Here is a 19,398-nt window from a genome sequence, read left to right as displayed (position 1 = left end):
GTTTTTGTTGGTTTTGTTAGGGGGTGGGAAAAGGACATTTGCACTTGTGTAAAAAATGAAGCAAGGCACACTTTGAACACTACCCAGTTTGAAAGAAAACGCTTCTAGATTCAAAACAGTACACCACAAAGTGAATCAGGATGTACACTAACCTTTTAAAATCTTTTTTACTGAAGAAAAGCTAGAAAGTTTCACAGCCAAATTAAGACTACAGTTTTAAAATAATTTATTCGGTCACATAAATACTTTGTAACATTTGTATGTTCCCTTTTTCACATCCTTGGCACACAATATAGCTCTTAACTCGTACAAAACTAGTGTAAACATCCATGGAAAACAAAATGAAGGGAAAGCTGGTTGACATACATAAAAATTCAATAAATAGCAAAAGGAGTGAATGAATAATTGATGGTAAAGATCACGTAATTTCACCTGAATGTTTAATTAAAAGAACTTTAAATTTTTTAAAAAATAGTGAATTAAAACCCCATTTCCATCTTTGTACCATTTTTGCATTTAATCAGATACACAATAACAATTCTTTACTTCAAAGTCTTGAATGAACAACAGCAATTCAATGCAGCTGCATTATTTGAGGCATTGACAGTTTCGGTTCACATACAGAAGGTTACAAAACAGTATTTGCAGGTTAGTGGCTTTGGACAGTACAACTTCTAAACTCCCACCTCATTCCAACATGACATTAAGATTTCCCTTAATGAGCATTAGTGTATAATCTGTTCTTGATAAAGATGACGTCAGACAGATGCTGTCGGACACCTGGGTAATGCTGAATGTGGTTGAACCAACGAGACACATTAAGGTATTTCTCCTTTTCTTGAACTGTGAGGTCCACCTGCATGGGGAATAAATACAAGGCACCAGTAACACCAGGCACTGCATCATTACAGTCAGAATATGTGGTAAGGCAAAATAAAAGTGGATCATTTTACAAATGATTTAAACTCAAGTAACTTGTTACGGTCCAGCAGTATTCTATCCTAATTTCACAGAGTAAAACTCAAACCCATGGTGTGTATGGAAATTTAATCTACTCAAAGGAACAGACCTGGAGGTGGAATATACAGCTGCATTGTAGAGAGAGGGGGAAAGCTTGCATGAATTTGATGCATCTCTCTATTCATGGGGTCAGCATAGAGCACTGGGTGGTGCAAGGAAGAGTTTCACAACCCTTTCATGTTCACTTAGCACACAGTCTTGTCTCACAGGCAAAATGACTACTCCATGTTTTAAGGTGTATCCTACGTACAGGAGTAACCTTTTTCCCAGGCAATTTCAGACTGGATAGAATAATTGGAAATTGTTTCGTATGACTGTTCATCAAAATGGAATACTTAGAATACTAAGAATCAGCATAACTTAAATGTTCAGATCTGCTAGCTTACATTATAAAGATAGCAGTGGCATGATTCAAATTAGAACAGTAAAACAAACTGGAAACCTGCCCATACTTCATAAAAATATTTAAAGTGCTATCACACAGAACAGCTTCAAGATCAATCAGGAAGAAGTCTCTATCACATTATTGCAACAGCTCCTTGTCACAGGCTATATGGCTAAGATTAATGCAGAGCTTCAAGCCTATCTTTAATCAGAAGACTGGCTTGGGTAAAGTTATCTAGAGTTACAGATCCAAATTCTACCTTTAAAAGTTTTTCAAATTTAGGTCAGCAGGATCCTCAAAGCTTTACTACTAGGTCTGTTATTACTTTGGAGTCTTTCAAGTCAGCTGTAGAACTACTCCCATCTTTTGTCACCTGTATTACTATTCTTGATTAACAGTTTTATGTCTTCTTATTTCTCTGTAATCCAGTTGGCTTATCAGTTTAGACCATAATCTCTTTTCTCACATTAACATACTACAACTGAATTACAAATTCAGGGTAGTCCACAAAACAGACTATGAAACCTACATCAGGAACAAAATGTGATCCTCACATCAACTACCCTATCCTATCTCACCAATACTGAAACCAATTCACCTCACTTCATTTTCGGTTAGCCAATCAACCACCAAGCTTAACTTAAATCTTGACAATGCTGCTGTCAAGGAAAAAGGGCACATCTGTAGAGGACAGTTTTAACAGATAAATAATGATCTAGACATGCCTAGTATCTTTCATATTTAGATTTCTAAAGCTAATCGAGGTTAATCTCCTCAAAAGCTAAATAGATGGCATATTCCTTACACTTTGTTCTACAAACACAAGATTTTACGGATGCTGCAGGTTCACTAAAAATTTGGTCTTGGGCACAAGACAGCTGGAAACAAATCTGTTTCAACAAATTTTGGATCACAGAGCTAAAAATACTCATTTACAGATATTCAGGTGTATGAGTAAAAAAGCTGCTCTCAAAACCTGCGTCTAATCTTATATTTTCACCTCGTGACATACCACCCTTTTGATTTCAGGAGTTGCCTATCAGATTTGCTGCTTCTCCTTGTGCTCTCTCACACAGCCCAGCACTCGGCTTAGAACTGGGAAGCTTTAAACATGTATCAGCAGAAAGACTTTAAGGATGTATACTAGAAGATGAACCAGTGGAAAATAGTGAGGGAGAAGAATTTCAAAGAGTTACAGAAGGGAATTCTACACCAATGGAACAAAGCATTAAAGCTCAATTAATGGGAAGTCAAGAGCATAATAACTGCCAGCAACCAAAAATCTGGGATCTTGCAGCTGCTCCTGAACCCAAGTAGCTGCTCTCCCTGGGAAATGTTCCTGCCAGAATACAAGCCCAGCACTACAGATGTATTTCCTTCTGCAATTTTGTACTGTTATGAACCCCAGTTCAGGCAGTATGAGAAAATCTGCTTTCCTCGCTGCTGGCATGGAAATGTAAACATTGTTCCTACATTTGTATAGTCTGATAGAAATGCACAGAAAACCCATAAAAACCAGCCACATATTTTTGCTGATCTAGAAATATAAGAGAGTTATTGGCAATTAACCAAGTGAATAGGACCAATGAGAACAGCACTAACAGAGTGGGGGAAATAATCTAGAATTTTTAAAGGCATTATAAATGAAAAGTAGAAGCTATGGTAATGTGACACTTTCATAAACTGCGTGAGTTTCTGCAAGTGCAGTATATTCAGGACCAAAAACCCAAAAGCAGTACCATTTAGGGAAATACATTTTTGATCACCTGCAGTGTGTTATAATTCATGGTAGCTGGATGCTGATGCTTGATAGGAAAAGCTGGGGGACCATTTACGAAGTAACACAGTGCTTGAAAAGAACAATGTGTGTGCTCCAAGGCAATCTAAAACTACTGGAAGTGAAGAAAGGTATTTAAGTATGAGCAAATACTAAAATACTGAAACTTTAAGTTCCTTGAGCTTACAATAACCTTTTCCAAAGTCTTTAATGGATAAGGACCTGGTTATGGAAAGGCTGAGCTAAAGTTTAGATTTTGCAGCAGAAACAGTATTTCCTTCCTGTAATTTTTTACTGATAGTTCTCCATCTTCACGTTTCTCCAACATAAATCAAAAATAAAAATCTGGAAAACTAGTCCTCTTTCATTCTGTTAGCGTAGTGAAAAAACATCTGAAGGGCAAAACAGACAGCTATGCTAATAATAAGACCCCTTTTTGTACTCTAGGCACAACAAGCAAGATATTTTTACTTATTTACATAATGTACTCTATCAGTGAAATATATTAAAAAGCACTTTGTGGCATGCTCTACTTTTTACTTGGAACATAACTCTTAGGTTAATTGTTTAGAGATCACTTCCATGGCATTTTTTACAACATTTTGTTAGATGGGTATTTTCTGTTCTTCCTCATTAAATTAGATAATTCCCCCAAGTTAAGAAAGACTGCTGTTCTGCTGTTAAAATAATTATTTGCTATTAAAGCAATTATTTTAATAGCAAAGAAGCAGACACTTAATTTGACAGACTTTTTTTTTTTTCCGTGTCATGGAAAAAAAAAGTCTTTTTCTTCCACCACAAAGCTCACCGAGGGGAACCAAGGTGGTTATCATGCAATGCAACTCTAAGAGTTTCTGAAAGGGCTAAAAATACACAAGCATTAATTATATTTTCTTTCTGTAGCATTGGGGATGCAGGCATAAAGTCCCATTCCCACACCCTGTAGGTCACAGAAAATCTAAAAATACCTGCCTACATAAGAACCTCTTCAGCATCAAAAAAAAGGATAGATACTATCTGACTTTTTAAACGTAGCCTTTAGATATGGGAGAAAGAGGAAAAACCCAACAGCTGGATGGTGTATTTCATGACATACATGTACTTTCACATAGTTCTGTCTAATTTTCTGCTGTTAAAGGAATAAGCTTAATATTACATCTTTTTTGTAAAGTTAAACCTCCTTCTTTTGCAATTCATTTTAAAAATCATTTTTAGCACCACTGCTTAGAAGAAAAGTCTGCTACCTCAGTACTAAAATAAGCAACATATCAGTGAATATTAACAAAAAAAAGTCATGGCAATCTGTTTATTATAGGAAATGTCCCTTATGGAAGAAATAACTCCAAAATAAACTAGTACTGTAGTCTCATTACAGTCCAATATTAGTGGTTCTGACTCAAGGACAACTGCTTAGTTTGTTTTGCACTTGATCATATTTGGTTTGACACCAACATTTTGACTGAGGCGTCTTCCATTTGCAGATATAAACTTCACCCACAAGTAATTTTCCAGACCTTATTAAAGAAATTTTTATGTCAGAGTTATAGATTTGAGACCACTTCCTTTGTTCTAACAACATTTTTGAAGTATAAAAGCAGATCAATCATCATATTGATTATTTCTCTTGAAATAAAGCTGGACTTGTGCTGGTCAAAAATATTTAAGAATGAAGACATCTGGAAATTTTTAAAAAATATATAATTTAAAAAATCCCCCGTATTAGAAAACAAGTTCATTACCACAGGGGGAATTCAATGCTTACTGATTGCCTAAGATAACCTCAAGCAATGCATCTAAATCTATGTTTTTCTCTGCACTCTTTAACCTAGTAGAACTTTATTGTTCATATCTATCCACTTATGTATTTCTGAAATTGAAATGTCTGTAAGACAACAATATTAATGCTACATACACAGACACATCAACTATGTATGACAATGTAGATCACATTGAGTGAAAAGGCATTATCAAAGATTACACTTTTTAGGTGTTTGTGACCTATATTATGATGCAGAAAGCATGTACTATTTAGTTCCTGCCTTATTACTATGAGTGTGTATTTCTAACTAAAAGACCATAAACAGATTCTGTCTGCAAAAATCCTGAAACTTTACCTGTGAATTTGATTCTCACTGATTGAAACAATAATTCTTTTTCCACAATATGAATTTTTAAACACATCACACTACTGTGTTTATTAAGATAACTAGAAGGAACAGGGAGAATGAAAGGTGGGCACACAACTGAAGTATTACGAATTGCTGCTGTCCAGTAAACAAACTCTCAGTTCAAATGAATGAGGCTGGACAGTGAAGAACCAGACTCCAGAAACCCTCCTGGATAATGGGAAGGGCAAAATGAAGATGGGAGGGCAGAATGAATACAAAGATGCATGATCAGAGAAACCAAGATACCACAGGTGAAGAACTGAGCTATAGGTGTGGTTGGACTTCAAAACTTTTCCAATGAAACCTGCATGAAAGGGTTTTAAAATTTTACTATTTGGCTTATTCAGGATGATCATGGTATGTCAATAAAATTTACAGTATCCCATCACTAATGTCTGTGTTAGCATGTAGTTTTCAGTCTATCAAAGGCAGAGATTAAGCTTTAAGGTACTACCAGTAATGTTTTCAGATCATTTTTCTAGACAACCTGATGGACAGCAAAATCTGTGGGTTTGCCCTGTGTCCTATATTTCCCATTTCTACCTCCTTTCTTAAAGCATCATAGGAAACACGTATTGATATTTTGCACAAGGCTTAGTTGAAACAGTGGTGGATATGATAAACTGCTTCTCTGAACCACTTCACATAAGGAGATACAGCAGCTTTCCTTGCCTCCCCCATAAAGCTTAGGGCAGAGCAGCAGCTCTGGACATACTCTTTTCCAATTAAAATAAAAATAGAAATAATTAGAAGACATTAAAAAATAAAATCACAAGATTCTACAGTTCAGGATCTGGCCTCTGTATGTTTGTCAATTCTGAAACCTTCAAAATACACGTAGTTCCTAGTTAGTAGCTTCTAGATTTTCATATTTATTTAGAATAGTCACCCTGTTGCTTGCCCTTTATACCCTTCTGATTCAGAAAATTACCTTCGATGAAATCAAACATTTCAGAAACAGATGCTGTACTATAAACTTGTCCCAAGTAGTGTCTGGATGGTTGCAGGCACCCAGGAGCACCAAGTCATTTGTTTTTACCATCTGTTCTATTTCCCAAAGCAATAACTTGTATCTTTTCATCTTGATTAGGTGGTCTACTCTAGAGCAAACTCTAAATTTAAAATATGCTTGGATTTTCCCCTGTCAAGTTCTTTTTTAAAAAGTCTCACTTGAACTGGTACTCTCTTACAGAATATACAATCATATTTTTAGGAAATACTTTAAGTCTTTTCTTATGTTGTGTATTGTATGTGAAAGGTAACCCATTCTGACACTGTAATCAACACATCTATCCTACTGCTTAAGATAGAATTAATTCTGTTAAATCATATTCACCTTGTAAACTATGTGACTTCAGCAGGTTTTCAAAGACCTTCTGAAATGAAGCTTTCCTCTCCTCTACTTGACACTCATTTGAACTTTTACTCCTGGACAGTCATGATAGAGACACATAAGTTCTCTTTCATTTCTGGTAGAATTTAACTACTTGATTGCCCCTCCCCTCTGCTTCCATTTTGAAATGTAGTATTCTTCTACAGTTCTCCCAGAGCTCTCTTTTTAATTGTATAAAAGTAACCATTCACCCAGTTGATTGAATTCAATTCTCAGACACACTTGCATTTGTCAGAGGCATCTTCTTCTAATTATCCTCACTCCCTCCCTCAATTTTCTAATGCAAAACTGACTGATTTCATCGTTTCCCAAGAATTTAGTAGATCTTTATATGTGAGCCCTTTGGTTTCTTCCCACTCCAGAGAATGACAATGGCTCATTTACAAACACATTCCAGCCACCAAAATGCAAATAGCTTCTACTGCTTTAACACTTGGGGTTCAGTACTGAAGGTGCACCAATTTTTAAGCTACTTCATAGTACCTCAGCAGACTACAAATAATCTCAACATCCTCCCCACTCAGAACAAATTTATTTTTATGGTGTTTTTTTACTCCTTTTCCTCCTAAAAACCAGCTCCTCATGTTATTTTCATATTATGTACCTTATCCAGTCTTATCACTGAAGTCTGTAAACACAAATGACAATTTGTTATGGCTCAAACTTTTTAATATGCATTAAGGAGCTTACATGCATTTGTATTTCTCTAATACTAATGAAGTTAGTGCTTTCAGTTGACACATCCTTTCAGCTTCATTTATCTATTTCCCCATGAACTTCTGTGCCTGTAGTTCTGTAGATCAGTCCTGTTTCAGACTTGAACAGGCAAGAGTCCTCAATCCTAGAAACACAGGGATAGGTATCTTCCTGGCTCATATTGCAGAGGAAACTAAAGCATTATGACACTACAGGTATTTTGACAGATCCACAGCTAAGTATTAAAGAATAAAATGAAAAACTTAAAAACAAGTTTCATCTTCCTCTGTTCTGTTCCATAGGTCAACTTCTATAACAATAAAATGCCCTTTAGACAAACCACAATTATGACAGTTGTACATATAAAAATGATGCAAGTAATGCTTACCATGATATGATGCAATCCATAGTACATCAAAATGTCTGCTAAGGTAAAAATGTTTCCTGCAAGGTAGACTTTATCTTCAAGGTGCATGTTAAGATCCTAAAAAGGAAAAGGTCATTATACTGCTGTAGTATTGACTATGTGAAACAATATATTAAGGCAGTTGTTAAAAATAACAGAAATTTTCTCTGGAGACCATGCATATAAAATAAACACCAGTTTTAAATTATACCAACTCAGCAAACAAAACAAATAATAAAAATTTCTGGAAAGCAAGTGACAAGATAATAAAATAAAATATCATTCTTTGACAGTGAGAATTAAGCAAAATTTAAATACTGGTCTCTAAATAAAGTGTTTATATATAGCGAAATTTTTGTAAATGCAAATGTAATTTATTTTAAGCTGACTCCACAGCTTTCAAGTCTGTCTTATCTTAGTTTCAAATTACTGAAATTCAAAAATTACAAAGTTATGTATTTACTATAAGTGTAAATTCAAACGTTTAACATTTGATTAATTAAAAAATGCAGTTCTGTGATAAAAGGACAGCAAACTGTTCTTCCAGCAGCAGCTACACCTGTCGTGCAGGACTCTGTGCAGCTGGTCAGCAAGGTTCTGGAACTCCAAAAGTCTAAGAACCAGGGAAGGGCACAGGCATAGTGGGGTGGGAGAAAAAGTGTTTCAAGCTTGATGCTGGTAACTTGATACCCATCAGCTGCTATCACTTGACACCTGCTTTTATTAATATTGAAATTACTGCTAGCAATTCTTTGTGACTGACCCTATCAATTCAGCTGCTAAGTCTCTAAGAAGAGAGAGTTTCAGCGTTTTAAGATCATCTCTCAACTGCTCCAGATCAGAGGCTGTGACGGTGGGTAGTAGAAGGTTTCCATTCAGGTTCAATAAATAATTATTTCAAATGCATTTAAACAGAAAGACTTCTTTTCATGGCTTTTTGTATGCAACCATTCCCTGCCAGAAAACAAGAGGCTGACAGGCTCTGTGCTGCTCAAGTTTATCAGCTCTGAGGACACAGGCATCACACATCAGCTCTACCTCTTCACCTGTACTTCCTTTTCTCCAAATCTTACCTACTTGGCATCCAATTTATGCACCTTTCTGCACCCTACTTTTCTCTAAAGTAACAATAAAATTACCTACTTTAACCTGGACCCTAGCATAAGCCAGCTTTAGTTTCACAATATTATTTTCAGACATCTACAAAAACAGTTCCCCTGCTTTTCCTCAGATTTGAAAACTCCCCTTATCTGAAGGGAAAGAAAAAGCAGCACACATCTGCTTAAGCCACTCCTCCCCCCTGCCCTAGAAACAGAGGTAAGCAGCTTAAACGCAACTAACATTTTCAAAAATTTCATTTTTTCAGTCTCAATTACAGCACATTTCATTTTCACACAACATTTTATTGAAAAAATCAAGTCTTGGGCAAGAAGAGGTGGTTAATAAATACTTAGTGAACAATTAAAAAAATTTCTTTCACCTTGAGCATGTTGCACTTTTTGTGGTTACATGATTTTACTGATATAGAGATTTCCTATAATGCATATATTGAAAATATTGAAAATAAACCAAGACCAAAACACACAACTAGAATGTTGAGACTTGAAGACATTTAATCTTGCATTTGCTTTTGACAAGTTTGACTCCATTAAGGCACCTTACTATTCCTTGATAACCTCTTCATGACAGGACTCCTGTATTTCTGTAATATTTGGACATCCTCATGTCTGCTTTGATTTCTTTTATTAGAGCAAATCAAGGAAACATATTAACCCCTGCATAGTTAAAATTCTGTAAGGTCAACTGCCCTTGGCTATGTAGCTTCTTTTCTTTAGACTGGTTTACTGCTCTGTTCATGTTAGTTAGTGCTCAAATTACCTCAAACATGTAACTACAGTTCTGTGGAATTTCCTACACGCAACACAAAGGCAAATCCAACGTTAAGAAGAAAAAACTTAAGGAAGAAAAAATCCCAAACCTCACGATCTGCTTACTAGGAAAAAAAAACAATAATCAAAAACCAAACCACAAACTTGTCTGTTTTGAAACAAATTCTCTGACCAGCATTCTCCATTTCAATTAAACAGAAATTCCACATGCATTATAATGAAAACTAACACCACTGAAATTCTATCTTCTTCCCCTCCTCCCCTGTTCTTCTTAGCTTAGGCTATTGAATCAGGATTTTGTAAAGTAAAAAGCTCATTATCTCCAAAGAGACCATCACCACAGTTATTTCCCTGCTGAAAATTTTGGATTTCTGCATCAAAGAAATTACAGCATGCTAATTCTGAGTTTTATATTGCAAGTGTACTCTCAAAATAGTCATCTATTAAAATTCTAAAATTTTTAAGGCAAGGTAAGCCATTACAATGTGAACAATTATTTATTCTGATTCATCGAATTTTATGAAGTCAGTTAATGGAGGAAATTAAATTTGACAAAAATGGTTTAGTGTTGTATAAATTAGCATTAGTTTACAATTCTGGTTTTGAACATGTACCTTCCTCCCTGAAAATACAGACAGATATTCTGATTTCATTCTGCAACTCACACTCATTCAGAAACATATATTTTTTGCATTAGGCACATTTAGTTAATTTTGCCTCATGGGTTATGCTTCCCATGGATGACTATACACTGGCTAACAGCCAAATCTGCTAAAATTCCTGAAAATCAAGTTTGTTTAAGTGACCACTGTATTAAAGTGAAATAGCGTTCCTGTCCTGGAGAGATTAATGAAAATGCAAACACAAAACTGTGTAGAATTTCAATCACATCCAGGAAATTCAGGTCTGCTGGCTGTCATCTGACTCATTTGTCTTTCATGTATTGAATGGTACTACTTAAATGAATTCTATATATACAAACTCAGGATTAAAAGACTAAGGTAGTCCTGGAAGTTGCTTATAACTATATAAACTTACAGTTGTATTCCCTCAGGAAACTCTTTCTCAAATTTTAGACAGGTACTTAAGGCACAGCTGCATTACAATACATTAACATACACTGAACAACTGCAGCAATTCAAACACCATTTTTGGGTATGAGGAGGAAAGCAGCAACAGAAAGAAGAATTGTTGCATTATTTATGGACTAAGCGATGGATTTCCATTTGCTTGTTGTATGGGAAAAAAAAAATCCAATTTACAGCCTCTATCTCGCAACAGCTCGACACATCCCATTCAGAGCACATTTCTGAGCACCCCCCAGCATTGCTTACTGTCTGTTAAATATGCAATCCAATGGCCCCAAATCCATTTAATCTGCTCAGGCTGCTGAATCCCTGCCATTTTTGACAGTGGCTCGGATAAGGAACAGTTGCTTCTTACAACGCAAGAGCTTCCAGTGGACCTCATCACACCCTGATTTTGTTCAGGTATTTTGGCCACAACACCCTGCTGGTGTATGCGCTTCCCTTACACACAGAAGCACACACATCCTGTCCTTTCAGTCAGCAAGATTCCAGAGGTCATTTATGCCCTAAATGCTTTTATATCTCTCGCACTATGCAAAGACAAAAAGCTGAGCATTCCCAAATGCTTCAGAAAAGCCCCTGACGATGCAGAACCCAGGAAAGGGTTTCTGCAGCCCCATCCAAGAAAAGCAGAACTACACTTTCAGTACACGGACAATATTTTTAGTTCTCATGCAACACTCTTCTCTCTAAATGGCAAACTATGAGCTAAACTTGCTCTGGAAGAGTATTATATTACTGAGTTTTCTGGAAAAGACAGAACAAAAATAATCAACAAATGTTGCTGCAATAATAAAAATTCAGTCTTTAAACCTGTAAGTGTGGAAAAATATCCTGGTGCTAACAGAAGAGGTAAAGAAGTGAACACAAAACCGAAGTTTGAAAAGCGTTTGCTGGACAGGCTTTCCAAAGCAGGAATGAATCCCATTCAAAACTTTCAAAAAACAGTGTAGAAAGGTGTGGATTAATGGCATGAACAGACCATGGATTAACCTGCTTTTGTACCTGTGGAAACAGTAATTTTTCAAGCAAGCACATTAAACAGAAATTACAGCTCTCTTATTGGGATTTCATTATTACAGTTAGGCAGCACAGGAGATTGGGATAAAGCTAATTGAAATAATGGAACACTGTTCTGTACGAGACATGGAAGTAGTACACTAAAATTCTTAGTTATCATTATCCTTCAGAAACCAGAGGTTTCTACATCTGTGTGGATACTTTTATACGAATTTAACAAGCTACTAGTTATTTGTCAGAGGTTTCTGAAGATGGGGAGTGAAGGGGGAAGAATCCTCAGGTTTAAAATACCTAAAATTGATAAAGCAGATATATTAAAATCTCATTAACACCTAAGTAGAACTCATTAACACCTAAGTAGACATTTGATGGCACAGAGGTTCTCAGTTCCTTTCCTGAGGAGCAGAAAAAGCAATAGTTATCCTGCATGACAACTCAGAAATTTTCAGATTTTTTTTTTCCCTATTCAGCTTAATTTACCACTAACTAAACATCAAAGAAACAAGATTATGCTCTTTTATCCTGTGGAAAAGAAAGTTAATATAATGCATTGGTTATTAAGCTATCACTGCTATTGACTTTCATCATTCCTGTGGATCTGCTGAGAAACTGATTTAGAGTATTGCTCCCATTTATTTTATCAAGTACAGAAGAGCAAATCAAAATTACACAAAACTCAAAAAGCCCTTTATGACCTATTCTGAACATTGTGGCATTTGCTCTGGATGAATATAAAAACCCTGGCTGAGATGGTCTGTTTCACCATTATTTTCCTGCCAAGTAACAGCTTTAGGCAACACGTTAGTAAGAACAATATAACAACCTATTTTCGTAATGCAAACAGAAAATCCTTCCCATTCAGATTAACAAACATGAAATCAGAACCACATTAGTTAAGGGTTAAATAGAGGCAGCCTAAAGTTTGTATCAGAAGTGACTGAACTGCTTTTAGTGCAGCTTATTATAAATTGTGGCTCTAGGCTGCAATTGTCCCAAGACTGCCATTGTGTATTCCAGACATGCTGTAAAACTACAGCCTCAGACTTCCCTCCCTATTTTTTTTTTTTTTTTACCTGTACTCCCTTTTGGCCCAGTATACTTTAATGGTAGGCTGCCCCTTTTCTGATTAATCATAGTGGCAAGAGAACACATTACAAAAAAAAAAAAAGCCCTTAATTGCTATACTATGAAATTATTAGTGCTGAAACAATTCCACAGCAGCCCTGTGTTAAAATAAATTCTGGTTATTCAACACTTGCTAAAAAAAAAAAAAAAAATCCATAGAAAAACTTTTAAATGAACTTAAAGGCAGAGATTCTCTGTTAAGTAACACCGACTGTTTCTCAGTAAGGATATTTTGCTTTGCTTGGAAACACTTGATTTATCTACAGATTTGTATTTCAGCATATTGTCTTTTCTACACAACCAGTGTCACTAAGGCCAAAGCTGAAAAGAGATCCCAGCTTCAGCAGGAACCTGCCATATCTCTGTATCTGATTTTAATGCTCCAATGCAGCTCTGCAAATACTCACACATACGTGCTGACACTGCAGGTATCGTCACTATAACCATCCCAGCAGATGAACTTTGTTATAAGAAGACAGAAAACTTGCTTTTGATTTTTACATGATAGTAAGGCAAGAAAGGAAAATGGGAGTTAATTATTTGTTCTCATACAGTCTTCTCACAGTTTGGGAGAACCAAATCACAAGTTTAGAGTTTGTTTAAAGAATGACTGAAACTCTGTGACACTTGTCATCAAAGTTTAGACAACAGGGACATCCAAGGGCCACCTGGTCATACCACAGGTAAACCTGAAATCAAAGCCTGATTAGTCAGTGCTTCCTTCAATCAAGTTCTAAAAATCCTTAAGGGTAGACAGTTTTCATACTGTATCTGTAGAGTAACCACGACTGTGAAGGTTTGGATAGCATTTGCACACAGAAGGTAAGAGCAGATATGTTACAAAAAGAGAAGCAATGTAAACCAAGCCAGGATGAACCAATAGAAGATATTCCCCAGATACAATGAAACCAAGATAACTCAGATTATTTGGGGTTTAAGTGAGAGGAATGGTTTGTCAGGATTTTCACCAGGTTGGCACATAATGCAGGCATGACAGGCCTCAAGATAGAGAGCTGTAGGCTTGAAGAGTAACAAAGTTTTGTTTTGTATCATTTTAAGATGCATTTCCCTTGACTTTAAGTAACAGAGTGTTAATACTGCTTCAATTTATTTTTGATTCCTACACATCTTACCAGAGCCAGAAGTATTAGGACTCTGCCAGCTTCAAGTAGAGTCAAGCTTGCAGCTCACAGATTTCTAAACTCAGACTCATTGGCAGCACTGAGCAGTGTAACTCTCCTAAAACATACTTTTAAAACTAGAAAAAAAGTAAACACTTTAAAATTTGATTCAATTTCACTGCTCTTTTTATACACACTTTGTAAGCAGTGCTTAACACAGTAAAGCAAATTTTCTCTTCAAGTTGTTCCCACAAGACTGCAAAAATACTTATTACCAGTTGCAAGGAGTAAGGAAAATAGGGTAAGTTTTGCTATCTGCTCCTTGTCATCTGGCTGCTCAAACAACAAGGGGGACCCTTGAGATTCTCTTTTCTGCTTCCACCTGTTTAAGAGGAAGTAACCTTCAGCCTACAAGAAAAGTTTACTGACAGCAGACCAAGTAGCTGTCCAGACAAAGTAGCTCAATGTGAGGGACAGTTTTGTAGAGGTTCCTTTACGATTTCACTTTTTCACACACAATTCCATCCAGAACCTCCTTTTAGCACCAATACCAATTACCACAGCATCAAGTATGGCTTGCATCCCACAACGGCCACATCATTAGGAACAGCCCTTAAAACAATCAGAGAAGCGTTATCCTGGAATACAACAACAACTTGCTTACAGGCAAAGGTTTAGGAAGATAGTAAGAAACTGGCACCTCACAGAGGTAGCTGAACAGTCTCTAAACTGTGTGGAACACCCTTCACTATTTACAGCCATTGAGAACTGCAAGAGGCAAGAGCTCTGCTTCATATATTTTACAGTGTCAGTTGTTTCCCTGTTTCAGGTTGTTGGGATATTTTTGTCAATGAAAGTGAAAAGCAGCAAGAGGAATAAAAACCAGTAATTAGTGACACTATGAAGCCCTTAGCATTTGCTAAATTTTATTACTTGGATGCTGATCCACACATTAGCACTCTGATCTTCTGCAAGGTCTAGTTACTACAAGTTTCAGTGACAAGGTAATTAAGTACTCCTTACCTTCAGAACTGTTCTAGTATCTTCCTTACTGGAGCCTCCATTCACTCGGGTCACTCTGTATTCCAGCCACTGCTGCACCACAGCCTTCTCCTCGGCGCTGCTTCCCAGCAGCTGCTCCTTCCTCGCCTGCCTCACCAGGTGGGCAGCGATGGTCATCAACCCCGTCAGCCCAGGGCCATTGTTGGTCTGGAGAACAGGAACCTGCAAGGGGAAACAGAAGTGTAAGACTAAACAAATAACTGAAGAAAGCTGTCTTTATATGAATGGCTATGGTTTGTTTATCTTCCCTCAAAAGGACCTTTGAAGCAATGGATCAGAAATTAGAAGCATTCACGGTAAAGGCAGTGCCATCAAACCAAGTTTGTGTTCACATTTTGCTCTTGGCGGCATTTTATTTTCAATTTTTACAAAAGAACATGAACAAACCAAGACACCTTTAGCTCCAATTAAGCAAATTCTGCCAATATTAGGCAAAAATAGCATTGCTTGTTCTAACACTGGGAGAAATCTTCTCAATTGACTTCTAACTCATTGCCAAATTCAGGACTCTGACTTAAGACTGTGAAGTCAGCAGCATCCAAGTATTCTCTGCGCAAGCAGGCTGCAGTAACCACACCTCCTGAAAAGCTTATTCCTACATCCTGCACCATTCCAAAAGGCCCTGAACAGCAGTCAGGAGCTCACTGGTACCAGCAGGACAACACAACACACCTCCAGCTTTAGCCAGGACGTCTTTGTGAGTGACAGCAGCTTGGGTTCAACTGCGGGAAAGGAAACTGAACCACCACCTCAAGAAATGAAGTGAGTGAACTGAAACTCACTGCAACAGGCTGAGGTCCATTCAGGCATTTATGACATAAAATGAAAGAAAATGATTTAAACACAACACTTTCTTTTAAAGTATTTGACTACCCAGAGCAGTCTGTTTATGTTCACATTTATTTAATCTAAGGTGCAAGCTAAAAGTATTTAATATCATTTTTGTAGTTGTATCAAGAGTCTTTCACTACTATTAAGGTTTTTTCCACGGAACATGCAGCCAGAAAAACTACACAGAGACCTAGTTATATTTGAATTTTTCAGCCTTATACTTTATGGTAATAGCACTAAAATACCAGCTGGGCTGTAAAAGGCAGCTTTTGCAACTGAAGAACTGAAGAATATAGATATTCAGGACTCTAATCATAAACAGTCAATTAATAAAACCTCAAAACATAAGGCTGCAGAGCTTCATTTCTCAACCAACCTTCTCCAGGAGGGAGGATCAAACAAAGGACTCACAAATTTGTGACATTCCCAGCTCTACAGTGCATTTTTCATACCTCTGGTGCCTCTTAAAGCATGGAACCTATTGCTTCCATACAAACTTTGAAATATTAAGACATCTAGAATGATAGAATCATCCAAGTTGGAAAGGATCTTTAAGATTATCCAGTCCAGCATCCACCCAGCACTGCAACTCCTGAACCACTAAATCATCACCCAGAGCCACATCCAGACGTCTCTTAAACATCTCCAGAAATGGATACTCCACCACCTCCCTGGGCAACCTATTCCAATGCCTGAACACCACAAGAGGGAAAAATATTTTCTAATATCCATTCTGAACCTCCCTTGTCTCAGCTTAGGCCATTGCCTCTGGTCCTCTCACTGCAGGCACTGTAGGTTGACTGAATCCCACCCCACTACAATCTCACATGCAGCAGTACTTTAAAAGGAAAAATTTAAGAGCAACACATCCCCAACACATCTTCCTATTATTACGGCAGCATCTTTTTCTTCCCACGTAATTTAATCGAGATAGCACAGACATAACTCGCACAGGGAAAGGGAAGTGGTGAAACCACAAGCTGTAAGTCAAACCGAAATCCCTTCCAGGACACATGATGATTCTTCCCACAAGCAGAGGGAAGAAGTTTCTAGAGCCTACAGGCTCGCAGGCAGCGAGGCCCCTAAAACATCCACAACATATGTGGGTTGATGAGGGAAGGGTTGGAGGGAGCACAGGCGTGAGACTCCGCTCAAGGAGACGTCGGCTGGTATCTAGGGGGTCGCAGCTACAGTCATATCGCTGTGTGAGGGGAATTAATTGCCAGGGAGGCGGAAAGGGAAGCTCGGAGGGAAGGAGCCATTGGGGAAAGGAGACCCGAGCACGCCCGCCCTCCCACGCGCGCCGCCACCGCCACCCGCTCCAGGCCCCTCCTCGCTCCCTTCACCTTCCGCTCCCCCTGGACGCCGTACTTGTTCCCGCCCGGCAGCCCCAGCAGCCGCTCCAGCAGCTCCAGCTCCTCCGCGCCCCGCATGGCTGCCGCCATCTTGCGCGGCAGGACACGCGGGACAGAGAAGGAGGGCGGCAACAACCACTCACCCCATTGGCGGACAGCTCCACGGCGGCCTCGAAGGAAGCGCCACTGCCATTGGTCCGAAAGGGGCGGCCAGCCAATCAACAGCCAAAAGAGGCTTCGCGTTCAGCCGTTCTGGGCGGACGGAAGAGCAGCGGGGTCACGGACAGCGCATGCGCAGTTGTCCCTGCACGTCCCGGCCGCCTGGTGGCCCAGGCTCGCGCGCGGCAAACCGCGCCTCCGGGGCGTGGCCTCGCGGGAGGGGGCGGGGCAGCCGTGAGGGGCGGGGCAAACGGAGCCGCCGCTTTTCCCATCGCCGGAGGGCAGAGGGCGCCGTGGAGGTGTCGTGGGAGTGGGATTTCGCGGGGTCGGTTTAGTCGGAAAAGACCTTAGAGAACACGGAGTCCGATCTATGACCCAACACCACCGCGTCAGTTGGACCATGGCACGGACTGCCACGTCCAGTCTGTCCTTAAACACTTCCAGAGATGGTGACTCCACCACCTCCCCGGGCAGCCCTTTCCAATGCCTGATCACGTTTTCTGTGGAGAAATTCCTTCTGATGTCCAGCCTAAACATGCCCTGGTGCAGCTTTTCCACTTGCCCTATTGCTGGTTGCCTGGGAGAAGAGGTCGACGCCCACCTGGGTACACCCTTCTTTCAGCGACCTGTAGACAGTGATAAGGTCCCCCCTGAGCCTCCTCCAGGCTCAACAACCCCAGCTCCCTCAGCTGTTCCGCATGGGACTTGTGCTCCAGACCTTCCCCAGCTTTGCTCTCGTTCTCTGGACAGCTCCAGCTCTGTCCCTGGTCTCCGCACTCCGGCGTCCCAGCCTGGCGGCCGCTCTCAGTTCAGTTCCATGGATGGCTCAGTGCCGCACAAGAGCTGCTCTGATGTGTCCCCGGGGGTTGCCCTCAGGTTGTCCGCACAGACCGTCCCTCCCTTCTCCTGGGCTTCTCAGGAACCATTGCAGTGCTTCTATCCGTCCCTTCGCACGTCTCACCTTCCTCCACCCGGCAAATCTTGAGCTCTTTGTTCCAAGAGCAGCCGAATTTAGTAGGGGAGCTGAAGTTTTGTGGAGAGGTACATCACTCGGGATCGTGTGAAATGAAAGATCAGCCAGAACCAAGCTGCTACCCGAGGGCATCAAAGGAGGAGGAGGAGGGATAAAAGTAGAGTTAAAAAAAAAATCATCCTAATCAACACTTTTAATAGTAGTAGTGGAGTTAAGAGATAAATTCCCCGAAATCTAAGCTGCCCATAAAACAGCCTGACTTAACTGCACTTTAGTGTATTTGAGATTTGATGAAGACGTGATTTAACCACCTTTCCAATGGAAGATACTCTGCTGCAGATGTCATACTTGTACGTCTCACCATAAATTTCAGGAATTAAAACAAATTTAGATTTCCAGGTTTATTTGTGCAGAGTATCAAAGCACATTTTCTGATAGAAGACTACTAAGTCCCAAACTAACATTTTTTTACTAAAAAGAATGAGCTAGCCTTGTCCTACTACTGACATTTTCACAATACAGACTCAGGGCTATCACTGAGTTAGTCATCTCAGATAAGATGATCCTGACAAATGTCCTGTTTCTCCAGTGAAACACTTTATCTTGATCCAAGGTGACATTTAGATTTGTACCTTCTGTTACAGAAAAAGTCTGAAAGTGGACACTGAGCCTTCATCTGGCTAGGGAGCAAATGTGAAATTGTGAGTGGATTTTTAAGTTTTATAGGATCTTTAATATTAATGTCTGCAAAACACTGAATTAAAAAAACCCCAAACTGCCTTGAAAATGGCCTTGTTCATTGCAGAGCTTTTTAAAATTAATCAGCTCCTTTCTTTAGGCAATATTTTGAAATTATATTGTTGCAGCAGTGTTCCCGTAGTGTTCCAGCTCTCTGATATCAATGAATGATCTAAAATTGTACAGAAAGGC

The 19,398-nt window shown here is 38.9% G+C and overlaps 1 protein-coding gene across 1 annotated transcript; it reads right to left on the bottom strand.

Moving 5' to 3' along the window:
- Positions 1-209: 209 nt before the first annotated feature.
- On the bottom strand, positions 210-17,471 carry EEF1E1 (eukaryotic translation elongation factor 1 epsilon 1). The gene is made up of 4 exons (XM_066324833.1): positions 17,328-17,471; positions 15,112-15,312; positions 7,828-7,923; positions 210-856 (listed from the first exon to the last, which is right to left on the bottom strand). The coding sequence occupies exons 1-4, from the start codon at positions 17,424-17,426 to the stop codon at positions 716-718; spliced, it is 537 nt and encodes a 178-aa protein (XP_066180930.1). The 5' UTR covers positions 17,427-17,471; the 3' UTR covers positions 210-715.
- Between the last annotated feature and the right edge of the window lie 1,927 nt (positions 17,472-19,398).

This window comes from Sylvia atricapilla, chromosome 1 (genome assembly GCF_009819655.1).
Source record: "Sylvia atricapilla isolate bSylAtr1 chromosome 1, bSylAtr1.pri, whole genome shotgun sequence".
In the NCBI taxonomy this organism is placed as follows: domain Eukaryota; kingdom Metazoa; phylum Chordata; class Aves; order Passeriformes; family Sylviidae; genus Sylvia; species Sylvia atricapilla.
Note: the sequence above shows the minus strand (reverse complement) of the source record. Positions and strands in the feature narration are given on the sequence as shown.

Bases quoted from the DNA above. Each gene is read 5' to 3' on its own strand.
- EEF1E1 (XM_066324833.1), bottom strand. From the start codon at position 17,426: ATGGCGGCAGCCATGCGGGGCGCGGAGGAGCTGGAGCTGCTGGAGCGG. The intron at 15,313-17,327 runs GTGAAGGGAGCG...TTCCCCTTGCAG, and splicing joins GCGTCCAGGGGGAGCGGAAG to GTTCCTGTTCTCCAGACCAA. The intron at 857-7,827 runs GTAAGCATTACT...TTCCCCATGCAG, and splicing joins ATGGATTGCATCATATCATG to GTGGACCTCACAGTTCAAGA.